At 43.8% G+C, this 26964-nt stretch overlaps 2 protein-coding genes across 3 annotated transcripts in view; both read right to left on the reverse strand.

The window, feature by feature from the left end:
- The window catches only part of LOC110490621 (potassium voltage-gated channel subfamily C member 2-like), an 83846-nt gene extending 72836 nt beyond the window's left edge, over positions 1-11010 (reverse strand). The window contains exon 1 of one of the 2 annotated variants that reach the window (XM_036945113.1): positions 9620-11005. In XM_036945113.1, coding sequence (XP_036801008.1) covers positions 9620-10171 — 552 coding nt within the window. In that variant the 5' untranslated portion in view covers positions 10172-11005. Of the gene's footprint in view, positions 1-9619 lie in introns of both variants that reach the window. The other variant, XM_036945112.1, reaches the window with a different exon arrangement.
- A 7774-nt stretch (positions 11011-18784) lies between these two features.
- Positions 18785-24753, reverse strand: LOC110499783. The gene is made up of 6 exons (XM_036945114.1): positions 24361-24753; positions 23836-24068; positions 23507-23579; positions 23252-23342; positions 22606-22715; positions 18785-21243 (listed from the first exon to the last, which is right to left on the reverse strand). Exons 1-6 carry the CDS (start codon positions 24497-24499, stop codon positions 20939-20941), a joined length of 951 nt encoding a protein of 316 aa, XP_036801009.1. The 5' UTR covers positions 24500-24753; the 3' UTR covers positions 18785-20938.
- Positions 24754-26964: the final 2211 nt, after the last annotated feature.

The raw sequence follows: 26964 nt of genomic DNA on the forward strand, positions 1-26964 counted from the left end.
AGAGAGAGAGAGAGAGAGAGAGAGAGAGCGTGCGTGCGTGTGTGGTCATCGTCATAACCCCTCCCACTAACAGTTCGCTAGGTATTGACTGACTGGAAGAAGGCGACAACGCCTCCATTCCTTCCTCCTTGCCACTACCTTAAAAATGTAGATTGCCGGCAGACAGAGCTTCGGATTAGACGGTTGGGGAAATAATGAATTATTGACTGAATCAATGGTCCAGACGTTTTATCGCCTTGTGTGGTGCTCTCTGTACTCCTGGTGTGGTGCTCTCTGTACTCCTGGTGTGGTGCTCTCTGTACTCCTGGTGTGGTGCTCTCTGTACTCCTGGTGTGGTGCTCTCTGTACTCCTGGTGTGGTGCTCTCTGTACTCCTGGTGTGGTGCTCTCTGTACTCCTGGTGTGGTGCTCTCTGTACTCCTGGTGTGGTGCTCTCTATACTCCTGGTGTGGTGCTCTCTATACTCCTGGTGTGGTGCTCTCTATACTCCTGGTGTGGTGCTCTCTATACTCCTGGTGTGGTGCTCTCTATACTCCTGGTGTGGTGCTCTCTATACTCCTGGTGTGGTGCTCTTTGTACTCCTGGTGTGGTGCTCTCTGTACTCCTGGTGTGGTGATCTCTATACTCCTGGTGTGATGCTCTCTATACTCCTGGTGTGGTGCTCTCTATACTCCTGGTGTGGTGCTCTCTATACTCCTGGTGTGGTGCTCTCTATACTCCTGGTGTGGTGCTCTCTATACTCCTGGTGTGGTGCTCTCTATACTCCTGGTGTGGTGCTCTCTATACTCCTGGTGTGGTGCTCTCTATACTCCTGGTGTGGTGCTCTCTATACTCCTGGTGTGATGCTCTCTATACTCCTGGTGTGGTGCTCTCTATACTCCTGGTGTGGTGCTCTCTATACTCCTGATGTGGTGCTCTCTATACTCCTGGTGTGGTGCTCTCTATACTCCTGGTGTGATGCTCTCTATACTCCTGGTGTGGTGCTCTCTATACTCCTGGTGTGGTGCTCTCTATACTCCTGGTGTGATGCTCTCTATACTCCTGGTGTGGTGCTCTCTATACTCCTGGTGTGGTGCTCTCTATACTCCTGGTGTGGTGCTCTCTATACTCCTGGTGTGGTGCTCTCTGTACTCCTGGTGTGGTGCTCTCTATACTCCTGGTGTGGTGCTCTCTATACTCCTGGTGTGGTGCTCTCCATACTCCTGGTGTGGTGCTCTCTATACTCCTGGTGTGGTGCTCTCTATACTCCTGGTGTGGTGCTCTCTATACTCCTGGTGTGGTGCTCTCTATACTCCTGGTGTGGTGCTCTCTATACTCCCCCGGTTTGGGGTCAAAGACAGTTATCTACTGGAGACTTTGATTGACAAGTTATGTCAAGATGCAGGAGAAAGAGAGGGATCAAATAAATAAATAACGTTGTTATTGACTGTATCTATGTATCAAAAGCAAAAGGGAGAGTGGCCAGGTCCTTTATTCATAAAGAGTCTCAGAGAAGGCGTGCTGATCAAATCAAATTGTATGTATCACATGCCCTGAATAGCCCTGGTGTAGACTGTACAGTGAAATGTTGCTTACGAACCATTCCCAACGATGCAGAGTTTAAAAATAATAATATAAAATAAAATAGTAACTAACACAAGAGGAATATGATCAAATACACAATGGAGCTATATACAAGGAGTACCAGTACCAGATCAATGTGGAGCTCTATACAGGGAGTACCAGTACCAGATCAATGTGGAGCCATATACAGGGAGTACCAGTACCAGATCAATGTGGAGCTATACACAGGGAGTACCAGTACCAGATCAATGTGGAGCTATATACAGGGAGTACCAGTACCAGATCAATGTGGAGCTATATACAGGGAGTACCAGTACCAGATCAATGTGGAGCTATATACAGGGAGTACCAGATCAATGTGGAGCTATATACAGGGAATACCAGTACCAGATCAATGTGGAGCTATATACAGGGAGTACCAGTACCAGATCAATGTGGAGCTATATACAGGGAGTACCAGTACCAGATCAATGTGGAGCTATATACAGGGAGTACCAGTACCAGATCAATGTGGAGCTATATACAGGGAGTACCAGATCAATGTGGAGCTATATACAGGGAATACCAGTACCAGATCAATGTGGAGCTATATACAGGGAGTACCAGTACCAGATCAATGTGGAGCTATATACAGGGAGTACCAGTACCAGATCAATGTGGAGCTATATACAGGGAGTACCAGTACCAGATCAATGTGGAGCTATATACAGGGAGTACCAGTACCAGATCAATGTGGAGCTATATACAGGGAGTACCAGTACCAGATCAATGTGGAGCTATATACAGGGAGTACCAGTACCAGATCAATGTGGAGCTATATACAGGGAGTACCAGTACCAGATCAATGTGGAGCTATATACAGGGAGTACCAGTACCAGATCAATGTGGAGCTATATACAGGGAGTACCAGTACCAGATCAATGTGGAGCTATATACAGGGAGTACCAGTACCAGATCAATGTGGAGCTATATACAGGGAGTACCAGTACCAGATTAATGTGGAGCTATATACAGGTAGTACCAGTACCAGATCAATGTGGAGTTATATACAGGGAGTACCAGTACCAGATCAATGTGGAGCTATATACAGGGAGTACCAGTACCAGATCAATGTGGAGCTATATACAGGGAGTACCAGTACCAGATCACTGTGGAGTTATATACAGGGAATACCAGTACCAGATCAATGTGGAGCTATATACAGGGAGTACCAGTACCAGATCAATGTGGAGCTATATACAGGGAGTACCAGTACCAGATCAATGTGGAGCTATATACAGGGAATACCAGTACCAGATCAATGTGGAGCTATATACAGGGAGTACCAGTACCAGATCAATGTGGAGCTATATACAGGGAGTACCAGTACCAGATCAATGTGGAGCTATATACAGGGAGTACCAGTACCAGATCAATGTGGAGCTATATACAGGGAGTACCAGTACCAGATCAATGTGGAGCTATATACAGGGAGTACCAGTACCAGATCAATGTGGAGCTATATACAGGTAGTACCAGTACCAGATCAATGTGGAGCTATATACAGGGAGTACCAGTACCAGATCAATGTGGAGCTATATACAAGGAGTACCAGTACCAGATCAATGTGGAGCTATATACAGGGAGTACCAGTACCAGATCACTGTGGAGTTATATACAGGGAGTACCAGTACCAGATCAATGTGGAGCTACATACAGGGAGTACCAGTACCAGATCAATGTGGAGCTATATACAGGGAGTACCAGTACCAGATCAATGTGGAGTTATATACAGGGAGTACCAGTACCAGATCAATGTGGAGCTATATACAGGGAGTACCAGCACCAGATCAATGTGGAGCTATATACAGGGAGTACCAGTACCAGATCAATGTGGAGCTATATACAGGGAGTACCAGATCAATGTGGAGCTATATACAGGGAGTACCAGATCAATGTGGAGCTATATACAGGGAGTACCAGTACCAGATCAATGTGGAGCTATATACAGGGAGTACCAGATCAATGTGGAGCTATATACAGGGAGTACCAGATCAATGTGGAGCTATATACAGGGAGTACCAGTACCAGATTAACGTGGAGCTATATACAGGGAGTACCAGTACCAGATCAATGTGGAGCTCTATACAGGGAGTACCAGTACCAGATCAATGTGGAGCTATATACAGGTAGTACCAGTACCAGATCAATGTGGAGCTATATACAGGGAGTACCAGTACCAGATTAACGTGGAGCTATATACAGGGAGTACCAGTACCAGATCAATGTGGAGCTCTATACAGGGAGTACCAGTACCAGATCAATGTGGAGCTACATACAGGGAGTACCAGTACCAGATTGATGTGGAGCTAAAAACTTGTTTTTAAACCACTCCACAAATTTCTTGTTAACAAACTATAGTTTTGGCAAGTCGGTTAGGACATCTACTTTGTGCATGACACAAGTCATTTTTCCAACAATTGTTTACAGACAGATTATTTAACTTATAATTCACTGTAGCACAATTCCAGTGGGTCAGAAGTTTACATATACTAAGTTGACTGTGCCTTTAAACAGCGTGGACAATTCCAGAAAATTATGTCATGGCTTTAGAAGCTTCTGAGGCTAATTGACATGATTTCAGTCAATTTGAGGTGTACCCGTGGATATTGTTCAAGGCCTACCTTCAAACTCAGTGCCTCTTTGCTTGACATCATGGGAAAATCAAAAGAAATCAGCCAAGACATCAGGAAAAAATTGTAGACTTCCACAAGTCTGGTTCATCATTGGGAGCAATTTCCAAATGCCTGAAGGTACCACGTTCCTCTGTACAAACAATAGTATGCAAGTATAATCTCCAGACTAAACTCCGGACCATGCAGCCATCATACCGCTCAGGAAGGAGACGCGTTCTGTCTCCTAGAGATGAACGTACTTTGGTGCAAAAAGTGCAAATCAATCCCAGAACAACAGCAAATGACCTTGTGAAAATGCTGGAGGAAACCGGTACAAACGTATCTATATCGACAGTAAAACAAGTCCTATATCAACATAACCTGAAAGGCCACACAGCAAGGAAGAAGCCACTGCTCCAAAACCACAATAAAAAAGCCAGACTACGGTTTGCAACTGCACATGGGGACAAAGATCGTACTTTTTGGTGAAATGTCCACTGGTCTGATGAAACAAAAATAGAACTGTTTGGCCATAATGACCATTGTTATGTTTATAGGGAAAATGGGGAGGCTTGCAAGCCAAAGAACACTATCCTAACCGTGAAGCACAGGGGTGGCAGCATCATGTTGTGGGGGTGCTTTGCTGCAGGAGGGATTGGTGCACTTCACAAAATAGATGGCTTCATGAGAAAGGAAAAATATGTGGATATATTGAAGCAACATTTCAAGACATCAATCAGTAAGTTAAAGGTTGGTCGCAAATTCGTTTTCCAAATGGACAATGACCCCAAGCATACTTCCAAAGTTGTGGCAAAATGGCTTAAGGACAACAAAGTCAAGGTATTGGAGTGGCCATCACAAAGCCCTGACCTCAATCCCATAGACAATTTGTGGGCAGAACTGAAAAAGTGTGTGCGAGCAAGGAGGCCTACAAACCTGACTCCGTTACACCAGCTCTGTCAGGAGGAATGGGGCAAAATTCACCCAACTTATTGTGGGAAGCTGTGAAAGGCTACCCGAAACATTTGACCCAAGTTAAACAATTTAAAGGCAATGCTACCAAATACTAATTGAGTGTATGTAAACTTCTGGGAATGTGATGAAAGAAATAAAAGCTGAACTAAATCATTTTCTCTACTATTATTCTGACATTTCACATTCTTAAAATAAAGTGGAGATCCTAACTGACCTAAGACAGGGAATTTTTTACTAGGATTAAATGTCAGGAATTGTGGAAAAACTAAGTTTAAATGTATTTGGCTAAGGTGTTTGTACATCCGACTTGAACTGTATATACAGGGAGGACCAGTATCTAATCAATGTATAGCTATTTACATATTTACATGTACATGAAGGCAGGGTAAAGTGACTAGGCATCAGGATAGATAATAATAAGGTATTTGAGGTAGATATGTACATGAAGGCAGGGTAAAGTGACTAGGCATCAGGATAGATAATAATAAGGTATTTGAGGTAGATATGTACATGAAGGCAGGGTAAAGTGACTAGGCATCAGGATAGATAATAATAAGGTATTTGAGGTAGATATGTACATGAAGGCAGGGTAAAGTGACTAGGCATCAGGATAGATAATATTAAGGTATTTGAGGTAGATATGTACATGAAGGCAGGGTAAAGTGACTAGGCATCAGGATAGATAATAGTAAGGTATTTGAGGTAGATATGTACATGAAGGCAGGGTAAAGTGACTAAGCATCAGGATAGATAATAATAAGGTATTTGAGGTAGATATGTACATGAAGGCAGGGTAAAGTGACTAGGCATCAGGATAGATAATATTAAGGTATTTGAGGTAGATATGTACATGAAGGCAGGGTAAAGTGACTAGGCATCAGGATAGATAATAATAAGGTATTTGAGGTAGATATGTACATGAAGGCAGGGTAAAGTGACTAGGCATCAGGATAGATAATATTAAGGTATTTGAGGTAGATATGTACATGAAGGCAGGGTAAAGTGACTAGGCATCAGGATAGATAATAATAAGGGTAAAATAAAGAACGGAGTAGCAGCAGCATATAATGACTGTAAAAGTGTGTCTGTCTGTGTGAATGTGTGTGTATGTACAGTATGTATGTATGTGTGTGTGTTTGTGTTGTGTCGGTATGCGTGTGTGTGTGTAGTGTTTGTGAATGTGTGAGGGTTTTGTGTCGGTGTAAAAGCTTAGTGTGTGTGAGTGAGTGTGTATATGGTGTGTATATAAAGTGGATGTTCGCAGGGTCAGTGCAAGAGTCAGTACAGACAGTTCGGGTAACATTAATTGTAGTCTGGCTATTTAGCAGCCTTTATGGCTTGGGGTAGAATCTGTCTCTGAGCTTGTTGGTCTGAGAGCAGATGCTTCGATACCGTTTTCCGGTCAGCACCACCCTTTGTAGCGCTTTGCTGTCAAGGGAGGTGATATTGCCATACCAAGTGGTGATGCAGCCAGTCAAGTTGCTCTCAATGGTGCAGCTGTAGAACTTTTTGAGTATCTGAGGGCTCATGCCAAATCTTTTCAGCCTCCTGGGGAGGAAGAGGCACTGCTGTGCCCTCTTCACAACTGTGCGGGTGTGTGTGGACCATTTTAAGTCATTAGTGACGTGGACACCAAAGAACTTGAAGCTCTCGATCCGGTCCACAAAAGCCCTGTCACTGTGGATGGGAGTGTGCTCTCCCCTCTTTCTCCTATAGTCCACAATCAGCTCCTTGGTCTTACTAACGTTGAGGGAGAGATTGTTATCCTGGCACCACACTGCTAAGTCTCTGACCTCCTCCCTGTAGGCTGACTCATGATGATGGTGTTGAAGTCATGCACGGCCACACAGTCGTGGGTGAACAGGGAGTACATGAGGGGACTAAGCACACACCCCTGAGGGGCCTCGTGTTGAGGGTCAGCGTGGCAGAGGTGTTGTTGCCTACCCTCACCACCTGGGGCAGGCCCGTCAGGATGTCCAGGATCTAGTTGCAGAGGGAGGGGTTCCGTCCCAGGGGCCCAAGCTTGGTGATGAGCTTGGAGGGGACTATTATGTTGAACGCTGAGCTGTAGTCTATGAACAGCAATCTCACATACTTATTTCCCCTCTTGCCCAGGTGGGAGAGGGCAGTGTGAAGTGCAATTGAGATTGTGTCATCTGTGGATCTGTTGGGACGGTATGTGAATTGGAGTGGGTCTAAGGTGTCTGGGATGATGATGTTGATGTGTGACATGACCAGCCTTTCAAAGCACTTCATAATTACAGATGTGAGTGCTACAGGCACTTAGGCAGGTTACCTTGGAGCTCTTGGGAACAGGGACAAGGTGGTCAATTAAAATGATGTTGGGATTACAGACTGGGACAAGGAGAGATTGAAAATGTCTGTGAAGACACCTGCCAGCTGGTCTGCGCATGCTTTGAGAACACACCCTGGTATTCTGTCTGGCCTGGCGGCCTTATGATTGTTAACCTGTTTTAACGTTTTGCTAACATCGGCCATGCAATGCGAGATCACACAGTCATATGGAAAAACAGGGGCTTTCATGCAAGGCACAGTGTTAAATTCCTCGAAACGAGCATAAAAGGCCTTTAGCTCGTTTGGGAGTTCTGTATCGCTGGACAGCTCATGGCAGGGTTTCCCTTTGTAATCTGTTATTGTCTGCAAACACTACCACATACAACGAACGTCGTAGCCGGTGAACTAGGATTACACCTTCCTGCTATATTGTCTATTTGCATGTCTTGCATGTTTGATGTCTCTCGTCAGAGGTCGTAGCGGGATTTATTGCATGAGTCCATGTCCATGTCCCGTTCATTGTAAGCGGTAGCGGTAGACTTTAGCCCAGCGTGGATCTAGGATCAGTTGTGCCTTTTAGATCATAATGGAAAATTATTACATGGGCAGTGGGGATCTGATCCTAGATCAGCACTCCTACTCTGAGTGACAAGCTTTGTGGATACGGGCCCTGGCTTCATTATTCTATTAGCCCAAGACAGCCCTGTCTGTTTCAAGGCACCATCAACAGCACAATCTCCCCAGGGAGATGCTATTAATGGGCCTCCTACTAGTGAGAGATGAGCTGGATATAAACAAGGCCGTTTAGGCAGGAGGGAGATGAGACAGGAGGTCATTTTAGAGTCTGTAAATGATGGGGTATACATTGTGACATGACAGTGGCCAGGAGCCTCTGGAGCTCTGACTCCACAGCCAGTCGGCCAATGAGATGGTTATTTACTGCCTATTGAGCAAAACAACTGTATGACAGTAAACACTAGTCCTTCACTGGTCATGTGAGCATACAGTTGGCATGGATAAGGTAGGTAGATATGTCGGAGGCTCACCCTAACATTTCAGTAAGAGAAGACACGTTTGCCAGGTGTACAATGAACAAATGATTGACAGCAACCTATAGAATTCGACTTAAATCAACAAGAAATAACTGATAGATAACCAAGTATGTAAAAGAGAATTGTAAGTGACAATTAGTCTAATGGCCTCTGCGATACGTAAATATTCTGAAATACTTTCTCACACAGGCTGTTAATATACGGGGCACATCTCACTCCAACGTGTAATATTCTCCATGAGCATTTCAATCAAAAGCAATCCATTCAAGGTCCTGTTTTAGTGTTTACATTGTTGCACTGATCGAATTTAGGCTCATGTCGTGAGTTATTGCGGTAAACATTTCAAATGAATTGATATGTTAAACTTATATTTTGAAATTAATTAATAATTTTAAATAAATCACCGCCCGAAACTTGTTCGTAAAAGTAGGCTTAAGGCCAAATTCGTAATGTTTCTGGTATAGGATTGCAGATAAATGGTACAATTTGGGAATATGGTGGTGTGGCTAACCACAGGTTCTACATTAGCCTATTTCTGTTGAGTGATGGACCATTCCATCACCCATCTATTATATGGCATGCTCAATATCAAACAAACCCAACCGACAGAAGAAAAAAACGAATTTGGTGGTATCAGAAAAAAAAACAGTAATCTAATTCTTGAAATATTTCTACTTGATTCTCATTATCATGGATAGGTAGTGTAGCTTAACTTAAATATGTATTTACGCACCTATAGTGCATTGATATGTTTAAATGCATACTTGTGTATGACATAAAGAGGAAAAAGATCGAGTTTAATTATTTGAACTATATTCAAGTTTAAAAGGTCATTATGAAAGCGGTCGTGGGGAAATCATCTTTGACGCACACTGAAATGTGAATAAGCAGACAACCTACGTCCCTTACAGCGAATGTAAAATGTTAATAATGTATGTTATATTTGTGTAATATGTTTTATTTTGTTAGAAGGAATTGATGTCTAATGTAATTACACTTTTCTGTGCAAAGAAGGAATCGGGGGAACTTGTTGTGCATATGGACTGTTATGTGAGCTCTCCAGACAAGCGCGCGCTCTTACCCTGGCCGCTCTGGAAGAATAGGGATCCTCAAATAGATTCCAAATCACAGGTCGCCACTTTTTCCAGCGGCTGATATTAGGATCAACCACGTCCTCAATGCCGAGTCTTTTCCCCGTCTCTTCGTCGTCGTCTCCATTGTCAACGTTTATGTCGAACACATCGAGCGCCTCCTCGGCGTCCCTGTGTTGGCGATAGGTCATCCAGCAGCAAGGCTCCACGTCAGTCTCATCGATTCCCCAGAAGGACAGCTCTTCCTCGAACAGCGGACCACAAACATCTGCTGGGCAATGGAGTTTCCCGGTTCGATAGTAGTTAAGGACATAAGCGAATACCCCTGGGTGGCGGTCAAAAAAGTATTCGTTGTTCCGCGTGTTGTACTCTATGAAGCCGGGGACTTGTTGCAGCTGATCCAAAACGGACTCGATGTCAGAATCGGAGGCAAGAAGGGCCAGCCGAGTCCCCGGCAGTGTCCTCAGCGTGTTCTTGTACGTCTCGTGCCTGGTTCCCCCAACGTTGAGGATTATCCTCTCGTTGTCGTCGAACTTACCCATCGCTCTGTATAAGACATGACTTGGTAAATAAGGTATATCGAGTGCAGTCCAGAGTAACAGCGGGCACGGTGCTGTACACACCCAGTTGGGTTAGAAAATCTCACGAAAACCCTTTTGGTTTCAGCTGAGAGCAGCCACTCCAGATCCAGCCTGGAGCTCTCATTACGCTTGGTGAAGGTGCTTTACCAATCTCATCGTTGTTGGTGATTTGGAAGAGAGGATCTTATCGCTTGTCAGACTCCCTCTAGTTCCTCCTTGTGCGAAGGATCTGTCAGCCAGTAGCTCCAAGCACAGGCAGCGCTAGTGATGTGTGCCTTGGGGGTGTCTTGACTCTCTTCTCCGCTCCACACTTGGACAGGTGAAGTCAAACGAAACCATTCCAATTATTGATTTGTAACCTTGAGCTCTATGCCCTTTTCGTTAAAGTCATGACAATGCCGTGGTGAATAGCAAGTAAGCAAACCTGGATATGGTTCTCTCCGAAATGTGAGTCTTTGACGAGAAACGACGTCAAGGGCACACCCTCTCCCTTTCTGCACACAGGTTGTCTGTTGCTATAGTGTGTGTGTGTGCGTCCGTGTTACTAGCGATCCTCTCACACGTGCTCATGTTGCTATGTAGCAACGATCACTCATTACATTTGGATTGGCAATCAAAATAGTTCAAATCTATGCCAACGAATATCTAGTGCAACTTTTTTCAGCTTTTATGATTCGCCGAAATAAGATGTTGAACGTGAGTGTTCTCAACAGGTCAGATTGCTTGACTGAGAAACATGTCTCATGTGGATCCCGTTCTATTTCCATCACAGAGTGTGGTCCTACATTTCATAGTGCAATTATTTATAGGAATTATCTTCGATCTAGTTTCACACTGACGCGAGATGCGCTTTCAAAGCGAGGGAGCTGTCCTTTCAGCACCTTACATCTGTGACATCAGCAACCGCAGGAAAATAGTTCAATTTTAGGTTTCATTTGTTGGGTTCTATTTCAACACGTTGATTTAGCTTACATGGCATGCTGAGTGGTTTAATTCTAGCAACATAAGCTATCAATTACATTCTCATAATAACTCGTGATTCGGACCAGTTGCCAAGAGCAGAACAGAACTGGTCAGGTCAGTGTCTCTCTCTCTCTGGTTAATTTATTGAATAGATCGGCCACAATACACTCTTAGAAAAAAATGTTCTGGATTTAACCATCATTTTTTATTTTGGTTCCAAATAGAACCCAATATGGAAGCCTATCTGGAAAGCAATGGTTCTATATGGAACCATTTTCGGTTCTATACAGAACCTTAATTGTTGCCATATAAGAAGCAAGCATAGAACCCTTTTTGGAGTAACATAACTCATAGGCCTATGTACTAACGCAATAGCTATAGGCCTATACGCTACTAAAGTGCTGGGAATTAGCCAATGCGGAAAATAAACAAAATAAAGACATCGTGAAATCAAGGCACTCAAGCCTAAAATGTGACATCTCTTTGAATGCCTACACTTGGTTGGGTGGCACTAGAGAGCGAGTCTCATTTGATGTGCTCAGCGCAGCTCAATCAACGCGATGAGACCTTGAGAGGAGGATAGCTAAAATTATGCGCATCATATTCCCCGATGTACATGCAGTGAAAACGTGCCACGCTCTGATTGAACAGTAATGAAAACTCATTTCTCATCTACAAAGGGGGAAAACTCCACTCCCATTCAAAGTTTATTTGTTAGATTACAATTTACAAATCGTAGCCAATGAAAATAGGAGAAAAGGAGAAAAAAAAGAACTAGGCTTTTTCTCAAAATGGAGCCTCAATCTGTGAGATGGCTCTGATCAGAGCAGTTTAACCGTCTGTTTCAATGGCGTTTTGTTTAGTACTATTGGGAGCCATTCATCATGCAACATTATGGCCCTCAGTACATGTGGACTGAAAGGATCTTTCCCAATAATCAGCTCACTGGGCACAGATGCCAATTCAATGTCTAATCCATATGTTGGTTCAATGTAATTTAATTGAAATGACATGGAAACAACGTTGATTCAACCAGTGTGTGCCCAGTGGGAGGTATTCTTCCACATGACCAATACAAGAACCAAACAACCAGCAGCACCTATCTATTTCCCCCCTCTCCCACAGCTCTTTGCTAAAAATAGAACAGCCAGACTGCCAGAGAGCTGATCTTTATCGGGAAGTGAAGGGTAAAAAATAAGTTTCAGAGAGCCAAGGTGGTTCCTAGGCTGCCCATACCATGTAGATCTGCATGGACATTTCTCCAGGGAGGGTTCTTGCAGCCTGGGTTTGAATGCATTTGGGTTCAAGTGCAAGTTAAATTTTTACACAATCATTTTTTCATATTTTAAGCCACCCCAGAGGCACATTTAGATGCAGAAAGTACAATGTCCAAACTCTTTAAATATATGTCTCTGGTCTACCCACCCTCTCTGTCTAGTAGGCCTAATAACTATATCACAGATATAGGTAGAGTCTACCCACCCTCTCTGTCTAGTAGGCCTAATAACTATATCACAGATATAGGTAGTCTACCCACCCTCTCTGTCTAGTAGGCCTAATAACTATATCACAGATATAGGTAGAGTCTACCCACCCTCTCTGTCTAGTAGGCCTAATAACTATATCACAGATATAGGTAGTCTACCCACCCTCTCTGTCTAGTAGGCCTAATAACTATATCACAGATATAGGTAGAGTCTACCCACCCTCTCTGTCTAGTAGGCCTAATAACTATATCATGGATATAGTTCATCTGAATCAACTAGAACTTAAGCAGATAATATAAACAATATAATGAAAAATCTTTCAGAAAGATTACATTTTTATAAAACTAGGAGGGGGTTTGTATGAGTAGAGACATTTCCTAAAAATACCCTTCAACTAGCTTAGCTTAATGGCTAATGTTTGACCTTCCATTGTGTGGTACTCACAGCTTATTTTACACAGTTGAGACAAATGAATATTTTCGGGGCAAATCGACTAAGACAAATTCAAATGGCACTAGTCTGAATGTGTCAAATCAGGCCTGACACAAAAACAGAACAGATAGCAGCACTTAGATAACATTTAACATTTGTCAAGGAGCTATGGCAACAAGATACTTTCTTCAAGAGCAAGGAGCCATAGTATTGTAGCGAATGGCGGGGCAGGGAAGTGAACCCGGGTCGCTGGCGTGAAAAGCAAACACTCATTGCGCCAAAAGGGTTAAGCCACTTGGTGGGAATTGTGACATGGCTCATATATAGCGAGGATCGCTACACTGCCCCCTCTGAAAGGGAAGGCACCTCCCCGTGCTTCGACTGCTCAGCCTCCTCACACATCCGGGCTGTGCTCTCCGATGGCTTCAAAGCCGCCATCCCACTTCTGACACCAGCATAGCAAACTGCAGGGTATGGAAGCTGGCTTGAAAGGTCGCTGGCTTGAAAGGCAAACACCATTCACATCGCGCCGACAGGGTTAACACACTTGATGGGAATTGTAACATGGCTCACGTCCAGCATAAGGACCACTAGTATGTTTTGTTCACTGTAAGCTACTCCCATTTGACCAAAGACATTATTATAGTCAGGAAACTAAAAGGTTTTCATGGATATTAGCCTAATCAAAAAAATGAATTTTGTTCAAAAGAGTTTGACCAGTTTGGCTCTGAGGATGAAAATGAAAGATAATTGGTTACAATTGTGATAGAGAAGGCTGTTAAGAAGAGATTCATTCTATACAAAGTCCTGAGAGCTTGCTGAATCGGCAAAGCCTTGCCAATATGAAGCCTTTTCAAACATCAGCTAACACTTTCATAGAACTATGAGAAAGTGACCTTGTGAAGGCTGAGATGCAGTGTTCCTGAACACACACACAAACACACAACCTCCTTGCCTTCATTTCAGCATGAACTTTTTGTGCCGTCCTGTTCGGCCTATCCTAATTTTATCCCAGATCATGAGCTCTCCCTGCTCTCCCTCTCTCCCAGTAGACTAGCTTGCTGACATTTAAGATGCCCAATGAACAAGCATCTACAATTCTCTGTTCGTCCTCCACGATAAAGGTGGAGAGAGGACACAAAGAATCAAGGAAAGACTACATTGCAAACTTGTCCAAGACAAGACCCTGGCAGACAATGGGTGTCTTTAGGCCACACAGAGCTACAGCAAACACCATGTGCTGCTTTCCAGGATACAGATGAAGCCTTGTCCTGGACTAACATGGTCAATTGAGAATCTCCATGAAAAATTGGTTAGTCCAGGACTAGGCTTAATCTGTGTCTGGGAAACCAGCCCTTTGAGAAACGTGCAGGGCTTTACTCAGTCTCAGGGGTCCTAGACTACAGGTTTAGTGTAAATTGGCAGACAAAGGAATAACAATTAAAAGTTGTGTACCCACAGGACCACTGATCGTCAGGCTAAACAATTGGTGTCTGTTGTCTATGCCTCCAATTAATATGGGAGCAACTGTACCTAAACAGATAGTTGACTCAAAACGAATCAACATCTAATTTGTGCTCTGTATCTACTGAAAGTGCTCCATAGCAGCACCCACCCGTGGCACGCGCTCCAGCAGGTATATCTCACTGGCCACCCCCAAAGCCAATTCTTCCTTTGGCCACCTCTCCTTCCAGTTCTCTGCTGCCAATGACTGGAACATACTGCAAATATCACTAAAGGTGGAGACTCTTACACCCCTCACTAGCTTTAAGCACCAGTTGTCAGAGCAGCTCACAGATCACTGCACCTGTATATAGCCCATCTGTAAATAGCCCATCCAATCTACCTCATCCCCATACTGTATTTATTTATTTATCTTGCTCTTTTGCACCCCAGTATCTCTACTTGCACATTCATCTTCTGCACATTCTACCATTCCAGTGTTTAATTGCTATATTGTAATTACTTCACCACCATGGCCTATTTATTGCCTTACCTCCCTTATCCTACCTCATTTGCACATGCTGTATATAGACTTTTCTACTGTATTATTGATTGTATGTTTGTTCATTCCATGTGTAACTCTGTGTTGTTGTATGTGTCAAACTGCTTTGCTTTATCTTGGCCAGGTCGCAGTTGCAAATGAGAACTTGTTCTCAACTAGCCTACCTGGTTAAAAAAAGGTTAAATAAAATTAAAATAAATCTTGAAAACTTGACTACTGACATGCAAGACTGTTTGGGATCGTATTAACAGTGGACTATTAAACAAACAAATACTAAGACAGTTTGAGTGAACCATCACAATAAACTTCTGGACACAACCCAAATTAGTAAGGGCTTTGGTATAGTTTGCTTCCGTTTGGTGACATAGCTTATCTTCTGCCGCTATTAGGCTGAGTTTACACAGGCAGCCCAATTCAGATATTTTGCATATATGATACCTATTTGAACTTCTCCCTAATGTGTAAACAGCAACAACAACAAAAACACATGGAATCTGATCTTTTGACTTCCGAATTTATAGCACCAATCCTGATACAAACCCCATCCTCCATATGCGACCTCTGTCTAGAAGCTCAGATCAGATGTTTTTGCTCTGAAGTGTTCTTTTGTGTGTTTTTTTTTGCACAGTACCTTCTGTTACCATGACAACCACCCCAACATGTAAAATGAACATTGCATCGGCCTGCTGGTTCAGAGGCTACATCAGTGTGAATACGCAAATCTGATATGGGTCACATGTAAATCTGAGTGTGGACTTTCAGAAAAATAGACTGGATATAGGATGAAAATCAGTTTTGGGTTCTTAGGGTGGCTGTGTAAACACAGCCTTAGGCTAAACAGCATATTCATATGCATTATTCAAGTTTGGAAAGTGATTTGAACCCTACATTTCGAATGACGTCAGTTGCACTATTAACCTGTAGTTTCCTTAACAGGGTTTAGTGGGTGTGGAAAAGAGGACCACAACAAGCAGAACCGCAGGGTGGTGTTCAATACGGCATAACTCAAAACATTTGGTGCCTGATGAACACGACCCTGGTATCATAGCACTGCTTACATGTGAAAGGACTCCCTTTGCTGCCACGGAGTGTAATTGAAGTTTATTTAACTAATTGACGAGCTCGGGTATTGCAGTGAAAGTCGGTTGAATCTCTGGGGTAAATTTTGACCTGATTAGATGGAAACGGAGGTGCGTTCTGCTAATTAAAAGAGGCATATTAATTTGTGGCGAATGACTGTGAACCTTCACAGTTAAGCTACAAGTATACAGTACATGTCTAGCTAATATAGCTTCAGGATATTATTTAGGGATTTTAATGTTTCTTAAAAAATTTCTTCCCTCTTGCTGAAACATCTGGTCAATTATTTTTGAAGTGTTTGTCTGACATTCAGTCAAGGCAACGCGGTTCTGACTGCGATACAGCTCAGTTGGTAAGAGCATGAAGGAAGCAACATCCAGGATTAGGTTGTGGGTTCAATTCCTGCAGGGAATCACATACACATAGTGTAAGTTGCTTTGGATAACAGTGTCTGGTTAGAGGCATATACTGTTATATAAAGGCAACGGTCAGACTATTTGTGATGTTTTACATTTTAACTGACATTTTGATTTCGCTCAGATAGAAGCAGGTCTAAAAGTATTGAGTGTCTGAATAAGATTCTGCTGGGGAATTGCGTTGAAGTATTGTGTTCCTCTACCGCCATCTTCTGTATACAGAGGAACATTACACACAGAGCAGTCTGACAGCTCTTTTCTCAGTGTAATTATAGCAGTAGATATCCACTGCCTGCTGTGGGTTGGTCCTTTACTTAAAGCTCTATTGTGCTTAGCTCATTCAACCACAAGTCAGCCTGAGGTATGAATGATACTGCAAATCATTTAAACGTGTTAACCCTCGCAAGGCTGCAGGCCCAGACGGCATCCCCAGCCGCGTCCTCAGAGCATGCGCAGACCAGCTGGCTGGTGTGTTTACGGACATATTCAATCAATCCTTATCCCAGTCTGCTGTTCCCACATGCTTCAAGAGGGCCACCATTGTTCCTGTTCCCAAGAAAGCTAAGGTAACTGAGCTAAACGACTACCGCCCCGTAGCACTCACTTCCGTCATCATGAAGTGCTTTGAGAGACTAGTCAAGGACCATATCACCTCCACACTACCTGACACCCTAGACACAGTCCAATTTGCTTACCGCCCCAATAGGTCCACAGACGACGCAATCGCAACCACACTGCACACTGCCCTAACCCATCTGGACAAGAGGAATACCTATGTGAGAATGCTATTCATCGACTTCAGCTCAGCATTTAACACCATAGTACTCTCCAAACTCGTCATCAAGCTCGAGACCATGGGTCTCGACCCCACCCTGTGCAACTGGGTACTGGACTTCCTGACGGGCCGCCCCAGGTGGTGACATCTCCACTCCACTGATCCTCAACACTGGGGCCCCATAAGGGTGCGTTCTGAGCCCTCTCCTGTACTCCCTATTCACCCACGACTGCGTGGCCATGCCTGCCTCCAACTCAATCATCAAGTTTGCGGACGACACAACAGTAGTAGGCTTGATTACAAACAACAACGAGACGGCCTACAGGGAGTAGGTGAGGTCGCTCGGAGTGTGGTGTCAGGAAAATAACCTCACACTCAATGTCAACAAAACAAAGGAGATGATTGTGGACTTCAGGAAACAGCAGAGGGAGCACCCCCCTATCCACATCGATGGGACAGTAGTGGAGAGGGAGGTAGGTTTTAAGTTCCTCGGCGAACACATAACGGACAAACTGAATTGGTCCACCCACACAGACAGCGTTGTGAAGAAGGCGCAGCAGCACCTCTACAACCTCAGGAGGTTGAAGAAATTTGGCTTGTCACCAAAAGCACTTACAAACTTCTACAGATGCACAATCGAGAGCATCCTGTCGGGCTGTATCACCGCCTGGTACGGAAACTGCTCCGCCCACAACCGCAAGGCTCTCCAGAGGGTAGTGAGGTCTGCACAACGCATCACCGGGTGCAAACTACCTGCCCTCCAGGACACCTACACCACCCGATGTCACAGGAAGGCCATAAAGATCAAGGACAACAACCACCCGAACCACTGCCTGTTCACCCCGCTATCATCCTGAAGGCGAGGTCAGTACAGGTGCATCAAAGCAGGGACCGAGAGACTGAAAAACAGCTTCTATCTCAAGGCCATCAGGCTGTTAAACAGCCACCACTAACATTGAGGGGCTGCTGCCAACATACTGACTCAACTCCAGCTCACTTTAATAATGGAAATTGATGGAAATTGAGGTAAAAAATGTATCACTAGCAACTTTAAACAATGCCACTTAATATAATGTTTACATACCCTACATTACTCATCTCATATGTATATACTGTACTCGATACCATCTACTGCATCTTGCCTATGCCGTTCTGTACCATCACTCATTCATATATCTTTATGTACATATTCTTTATCCCTTTACACTTGTGTGTATAAGGTAGTAGTTGTGGAATTGTTAGGTTAGATTAGTCGTTGCTTATTACTGCATTGTCGGAACTAGAAGCACAAGCATTTCGCTACACTCGCATTAACATCTGCTAACCATGTGTAGGTGACAAATAAAATTTGATTTGAAATCCAATCAATCCATCAAATAGATTCATGAAATGGAGTAAATATTCACACAAAAAGGGTTGCCACATAGCACCTTTATTTTCTAGTAAGGAGTGGAACATTTTCTCCCATCTTTCAACATTCCTCAGTTATGCCCAAGAGCACAGCTACACAAAATAAATAGAGTTAGCCGAACAAATGACCTCTCAAACAGGAGACAAACATCGCAGTGTTTCTATAGTTTCCAGATATATGAATTGTGTGTTCGCTAAACATTTGCTCCAAAGCTATAGTTATCACAAGACAAGATATTTGTCAGTGTTTTGAAAAGTCTTGTGGTACAGCATTTCTACACAAACGTGATTATTTGATTGCTGGTACAGTATTACTACACAGATCATGTCACCATATTCCCTACTTTTGACCAGAGGCCTACTATATAGGGAATAGGTAGGGTTCAATTTAAGACAAAACCAATGAGATAATTTGATTTCTGTTCTATCCTGTAGTTTCACTGGGTTGGTTCTAACCAGAGGCTAACTTCTGTGTTAACTACAGTCAACGATAGATCACATAAAATACTTAAAAAGGAAACAAATATAAAACAGAGCAGAATGCATGTTTGTGTTGGCTAAATACACACATCGTGCTTAATCTGAACTACATAACTAGACTAACACAAATTAATTCAGACCAGGTCTCTCCAACTCTGCTCCTGAAGAGCTACCCTCCGGTAGGTTCCCACAAACCCCTTATAACTAACTGGATTCCCCTTATCAACCAGCTAATTATTAGGAACACGTGTGCTAGATTAGGGTTGGAGAGAAACCCACTGGACTGTAATTCTCCAGGAACAGGGTTATAGAGAAACCCACTGGACAGTAGCTCTCCAGGAACAGGGTTATAGAGAAACCCACTGGACAGTAGCTCTCCAGGAACAGGGTTATAGAGAAACCCACTGGACAGTAGCTCTCCAGGAACAGGGTTATAGAGAAACCCACTGGACAGTAGCTCTCCAGGAACAGGGTTATAGAGAAACCCAGTGGACAGTAGCTCTCCAGGAACAGGGTTATAGAGAAACCCACTGGACAGTAGCTCTCGGGGAACAGGGTAATAGAGAAACCCACTGGACAGTAGCTCTCCAGGAACAGGTTTATAGAGAATCCCAGTGGACAGTAGCTCTCCAGGAACAGGGTTATAGAGAAACCCAGTGGACAGTAGCTCTCCAGGAACAGGGTTATAGAGAAACCCACTGGACTGTAACTCTCCAGGAACAGGGTTATAGAGAAACCCACTGGACAGTAGCTCTCCAGGAACAGGGTTATAGAGAAACCCACTGGACAGTAGCTCTCCAGGAACAGGGTAATAGAGAAACCCACTGGACAGTAGCACTCCAGGAACAGGGTTATAGAGAAACCCACTGGACAGTAGCTCTCCAGGAACAGGGTTGGAGAGGCATGATTTAGACTACGTCATCAATACATTCATGATTGTCCTGCATCTCCCTCTAGTAAGAGAACTCATGCAGTTTTATCCACCAGGACATTCAAGATCAGTTGCAGAGAAAAACACATGCATAAGATGTCTGAAAACAAGCAAATCATACAAGCCAAACGTCACAAGCTTGCACTTGTAGACTCGAGTACGTAGTAGAAAAACTAAATGTAGCTATTTATAGTTAACTATGTTTGACATTTTTTATTATTTTGACTATTCTATGACATACGGATGGCAGTTGCAAGATTGCATAACACACTGAGGTCTTGATAGTTAGGGCCGAAATGACCGCTTCTAAAAGATGGCAGCATATAATGATAATGTACAGGGTTTCCAAGCAGCAGTCACGTGATGAAAACACATTTACAGGTGCCTTACATACTAACTAACGTTTGGTTCAAGGATGGAAAACTCAGGCCTCATACTTGGGGCCTGACAAGGAAAACCTCCAGACCTAAGTCAAATGTTATATGGAGTTAGGCTTCTGGGGATTTTATTTGTCAGGAGTAAGTCCTAACCCTACACATGGGCCTAGCCAGGGATCTGTTATGCTTTAAGGGATGGAACAGAAGAAAAATAATCACCTTCATCACACACAACCTTGGACCAAATTATTATTCAACTGCGAGCCAAAAGCAAGAGCATTACTGAACAGACTGCAGTAGTGCCATTAAGAATGAGAAAATACATGTATGGCTTTATTCATGTACAGTTTAAAACAACCCCCTTTTTTCTGTTCATTCCAGCCTGTTGCGTCGTCTGAGCCCAGTTGTAGGCATTTCTTCTGGAATGTTCTGGGCTAGGCCTATGTCCTCAATGTTTGTCTCACAAGAATCCTCCAAGGAGGGCATGTCCTCCTCCTCAGCGTCGGTCACTGAGTGCTCATCCTTGGATTCAGGGTGGTGCTGCTGGTGGACTGGCTCCTCCTCTTTCACCACACCACTTTGATCGTCTTCCGCAGGAGCAACCACCTCTGGCGAGGTGTCGCCGTGGGCTGCCAGAGACTCGATGAGGTCATCCAGGTTCCTCTCGCACTGCGGCTCTGAAAGACGGAAAAGGGAAATGTTGCGACCGTACGCCATAGTCACCGCAAATAGACACCCCATTTCAGGATGGGTGTGTTTGAGTCATGATGTCAATACTGCTCATGTGGATCATGTATGATGGGGTGTGTGACTCTTGCTGCCCAACTCATTTCCCCCAAGTCAAATAAAGTTAATTTTGCACCCCCAAAAAAATCAACTTTCCATACACTTTTGTTCACTGTATATATATATATATATTTTTTTTATTAAAAAAAAGAGTCAGAAAGTTACTTTTTGGAGCTGAATGCCAAACCATTCAGGAGAGAGCGGTGCTCCAACCTGGCCCATTTTTAGATACCATACCAAGAAAACCAGAGTGATATGAAATAGGGAACACGACAGAAATCATTTAAAATTTGTATTTTTTGTTGCAACGGAAAACAAAATAGTTTACTTTTATCCAGGGGCCTCATTTATCAATTGTGCTGAATTTCAAACTAAATTCTGGGCACGTGGAGATCCTAGAATTTGCATACGCAACAAACTGTGGAGGTGTTGGCAGAATGAAAAAGTCACTGTAAAAAGATTAAAACAAACTAAACAGGCGAGACCCAAACTCTGGCCGTGATTTCCGTAAGATTGACTGTCTATTTGAGAAATGTTAAACTAAGTGCTACAGCCCACACTGCTTCAACACAAAAGACCAACTGTTGTTCAATATTTTGTTCATCAATATCTCCTGCCTTGGTATAGGCTCAGAGATGAAATATGTTATGAGGTCACACTCCTGCACGGTAATACTCCATAGCCTACTGTTAAATACTTGAAATAGTCTAGGCTGCTGGTCTATTTCCTGTCAGGAAGCTTGACCTATTGAATGGTAAATATTTGTTGTATAGTAGCAGGAATAAACCATTCATGTCAGAAAAGGACAGATGTCCTGCAATATGATTGAATTGCATAATAAACATACAAGCCCAGTGATCTCCTTACCAACGGAAAATCTGTTTTATCATTACGCTTTGTGTTTATCAGCATTGTTAGTAATTACAGTAATTCCGGTGTCACCAAGCAACGCAGCTTCCACAAAATTACAATATTTGCTTGCAATACAATTCTTCAACCACAAGAAGTTGTGTGGAGGCAGAGTCTGAGATGTGTGTGGAGATACACACACTTTCCTGTCGAGGTCAAATATGTAAATACCAACCATAGCGGGAAAACTTGTAGAACGTAAGGTTTAGTCTTTTATTTTTGTCTTTTTTTGTGTTCTTTTTTACAAACCTTTGATAAATGAAACCCAAAGTAGTCCCTATTTGTCTATATTCTTCCATTTGGTGCCTAATGAACATGTCCCAGCAGGAGGTGGGGCCACATACCTTCAATGTTAAGGGATGGACAGTCCATGCCTCTCTTCTTCATCAGGTGGCGGATGGACTGGAGTTGGGACATGATCTCGTTCTTCTGTTCCTGGGCCACAGACTTGACACTGGAGAGGAGCGAAATGGCCAGGAGAGAGCGGGGTCACTGAGGACAGAACTCTGGGAAACGCAGTCCCTGACCGGTTGCCCTTCGTAGGTTCAGTTCATAGCTCCGGGGTGAAGTTTCTCTAGGTACAGATCTAGGATCAGCTTCCCCAATCCTAACCTTAACCATTAGTCGGGGAAATGCGAAACAGACTCAAAAATCGACGTCTAGACCCTAGGGGCCACTTCACCCAACACCCAGTTGATACAGAAATGTGCGTCGGTAAGACACTATCTCCCATTTGGTGCCTGGTCAACACACCCCAGAGTCCCATTACCATAAACGCTCTTAGATTCAGCAGGGTCAATAGTGTCAACAGTTTATCAAGACCACGCAACGTCCCCTAATAACTGCTATTACTACCTGGTCAGGACAAACTGGTCTTAATCACGACAGACATGTATTTAATTACATGGGGTGTTATTTACAGAGCAATATTACACACAAATGGAAGACAAACCGGAGCTCTGTGGTTTATGGGTAAGTTGGCTTACTTACCAACTTGTCAATGGGTCCAGTTGGGTCAGAATGGAGTTGAGCATCTTCTCTGTTTGCGCTAGCCGCTGCTCCAGCTCTGTAAGCTGATTCTCTATGGAAAGAGACAAAGCCACCATGTAAAACAAACAGCTGATTCTCTATGGAAAGTGAAAGCCACCATGTAAAACCATGTAAAAAAGCATCTGCATGATGGGTAAGATGAACAAAGGTATGCAAACAGACCCTTGTGGCACACCACATGGACACAGCACACACCTGTCTCCTCCGACTTCTTGGGACCTTTGGCATCCTTGTTCTTTTGGGCTTGGGAGTCATCTGCAGACTTGATCTTAGAGAGAAGGGAGATATCAAAAGACTGAGCCGTATGTGTGTTTAGTCCACTCAGGCTCAGACTGACAGTATTACCATAGTTCACCACAATCACGTTTGCTCTGATTAGCAATCTACTCCAATCCAGCTCTCTCTCTCTCTCTGTCTGTGTAGGCGTTTGCACGCATGCCTGTTTAGATATCCCCAAGCAACCCCATCACAATCCTCACTGCTACAATATTTTTCAATGGTGGAATTCCTGCTCCAGCCTATACCTTCAGAAATTTGTACGCTGCAAAGAGGCCGACTCCGATGGCGTAGAGCGGCATCAGCGTGAACACGTAGCCCTTGTTGCTGTTGGTTTTGTATTTGTCACCCTTCATCTCCTGCTCCATCATCACCTTCATCTGCTGCATGTTCTCCAGGGTCTGTGCTTTGCTCATGGAGCCAGCAGTGTTCTTGTTGACCGGCTGCCCTCTCACTGCACCCGGTCCTGGTCCCGGACCCGCTGAGAAATAATATGAGAGAATTAGAAGACAATGGTGATGATTATGATGATGAACAGGCCTATTCATGACATTTGTCTTATTGCGAAATCCTTAAGAGGCTACGATATTGCACACTTTTGCAAATAGACATATCTTGTTTTAAATACGTTTGACAATTTTGAACATAGTAAAACGTTAGGCTACTAAACAAATATACCATGGCAGGAGCAAAACATTGCATAGGCTAGGCCTACACAATATGACGGTGCAGTCCCATTGCCAATTCAAAAACTCTTTAAAAATTCATGCTACCTTTTCTGTTGTAGCGTGCATCAAAACCTCTTGTTTCCTTCGCTCCGGATCCTACGCCGAACATTCTAGGGAACACCACAAACGCAAACAACACCGCCGTAAATGCGACCACCACTTGCTGGGACGATGAGAAAACCATATCCTTCTGCACCGTAAAGCACCAGAACAGCGACGAAAACAACCGGAGCCTTTGGTCCAGACGTGCAACACCGAATCTTTAGCGTTTCTAGGCTATTACGCAGAAGGGAAACTGACTCATTGCCATTTCAAGCTGAAAACCACGTAAATCTTGTGCTGACTATTGAGGTAAATATGAACCGTGCTGACTGAGGATAAACAGCTGCTTCTTCTTTTTCTTCTTCGTCATCTTCTTCAGGATTTGGTTGACGGATCGCATCCAATTTCTAGCTCTATACACCGCCACCTATTGTACTGGAGTGTGAGGCCAGTCACGGTCTATCTATTCGGATACAAATATATATGCAACATGTAAAGTGTTGGTCCCATGTTTCATGAGCTAAAATAAAAGATCCCAGAAATGTTCCATATGCACAAAAAGTTTCTCAAATTGTGTGCACACATTTGTTTAAAAATCAAATCAGAGGAGGGGTTTCTCCCTTGCCAAGATAATCCATCCACCCGACAGGTATAGCATGTCAATAAGCTGATTAAACAACATGACCAATACACTAGTGCACCTTGTGCTGGGGAAAATAAAAGGCCACTCTAAAATGTGCTGTTTTGTCACACAAAACATGCCACAAATGTCTCAAGTTTTGAGGGAGTGTGCAATTGGCATGCTGACTGCGGGAATGTCCACCAGAGATGTTGCCAGATAATTGAAAGTTAATTTCTCTACCATAAGTCGCCTACAACATCGTTTTAGAGAATTTGTCAGTATGTCCAACCGGCCTCACAACTGCAAACCATGTGTATGGCGTTGTGTGGGTGAGGGGTTTATGGATGTTGTTAACAAAGTGCACCATGGTGAAGGTGGGGTTAAGGTATGGACAGGCTTAAGCTTAAGCAATGGCATTTTATCGATTGCAATTTTGATGCACAGAGGTACCGTGACGAGATCCTGAGATCCTTCTAAAGAAATGTACTTTTTACTCCATACATTTTCCCTGACTCCCAAAAGTACTCGTAACATTTTGAATGCTTAGCAGGACAGGAAAGGGGTCCAATTCACACACTTATCAAGAGAACCTCCCTAGTCATCCCTACTGCTCTGATCTGGCGGACTTACTAAACACACTTAATTTGTAAATGATGTCTGAGTGTTGGAGTGTGCCCCTGGCTTTCCAGGAAATGATGCATGTGCATCATACAGATGCATGTCTGTATCCCCAGTCATGTGAAATCCATAGATTAGGGCCTAATTTATTTATTTCAATTGACTGATTTCCTTATATGAACTGTAACTCAGTAAAATCTTGGAAATCATTGCACGGTGCGTTGTTATTTAAAAAATATTATTACCTTCAGTAGTCCTCTTCCTCTAAGAAAGTGAAATATAGCCCTAGACACCACCTCCTACACTCATTAAAAACACACTGCCCCATTCCACTACTTTGACCCTATCTGCTGGTGCACTATGGCCTGGGAGGACGGACAGCACCCCTCAACACACCCTGGAACAAAGACACAGAGCAGGGGTTGATTTCGGGCTTAGGGAGGTCAGTATGGGATTGATGCTCAAGCCTCCATTTTCTAACAATTCTATCCACAGGTGCCTGCTGGGAGTGGGTAGTTCTTACCGTGAAGACTGACTCACCTCTCCCGAGGCGAGTTCTAGGCCATAGAGGGATCTGCCTGCTTCCTTCTACCACATTAGGTAAGTTTGCTCCCTTCTTGTGACCACCCCAACATACGTGTCCCATGTTCCCCGGCTAACCTCTCAGTTCTTCTCCCAAAGGACAGTCCTGTGGTCTTCCTTCGCCTAGTAGGTTGTTTCTCATTACCTCCCTGCATAAAGTATAAAAACCCACATTCAAACTCCGTCCTTCTCATAGGCTCAACCTGACTCCCGAACAGTTCAGTGGTTGATGTAGGCTTTCTAAACACTAAAACCTGGGTTCCTGGCCTCTTACTCTGATTTCCAATTTGTCTCACCATTTGTATTAATTTGTTGTTTTCCTCAGATCACCCAGGGGGACCTGTGGCTGCGCCAACAAGGAGACCCATGGAAAGGAGGATGAGGAAAACAAACCACCAGACCCAGTGTAGTCTCTGCCTCCTAGTTACAGAACCTCAGTGTGAGTGTGAAATGATGTCTCTTTCTTCTGCACTTTGGCTAGAGCCTTCTTTTTCATCTTTCTTTCCAGCCTTTTGGTCTGGGCCCTCTGCTTCTGTCCAGTCGCTCATCCATGGCTTCCACTTTGGGAGATGCTTGCAGTGGGAGAGATGAAGCCAGCAGGACCTCTCTGCTACCCGGATTGAAGTCGGTGTTGCCATGGTCACCTGGAAGGGTCCCATCCATCTTGGCTGGTTCCATTTTTTTTTTATGGACTCGTAGTTCCACCCAGTCTCCTACGCAGATGGTCAGAGCATCTGGATCCTTTACCTGGGATTGGTTCTGCTGCTTTCCTAGTGTGAGAGTGG

Source organism: Oncorhynchus mykiss, chromosome 15 (genome assembly GCF_013265735.2).
Source record: "Oncorhynchus mykiss isolate Arlee chromosome 15, USDA_OmykA_1.1, whole genome shotgun sequence".
NCBI classification, from domain to species: Eukaryota; Metazoa; Chordata; class Actinopteri; order Salmoniformes; family Salmonidae; genus Oncorhynchus; species Oncorhynchus mykiss.

Excerpts from the sequence above, each read along its gene's own strand:
- LOC110499783 (XM_036945114.1), bottom strand. The coding sequence starts at position 24,499 with ATGGTTTTCTCATCGTCCCAGCAAGTGGTGGTCGCATTTACGGCGGTG. Across the intron at positions 23,580-23,835 it reads CAGCGTACAAATTTCTGAAG|ATCAAGTCTGCAGATGACTC; the intron begins GTATAGGCTGGA and ends CTTCTCTCTAAG. Across the intron at positions 21,244-22,605 it reads TCCATCCCTTAACATTGAAG|AGCCGCAGTGCGAGAGGAAC; the intron begins GTATGTGGCCCC and ends TCCGTCTTTCAG.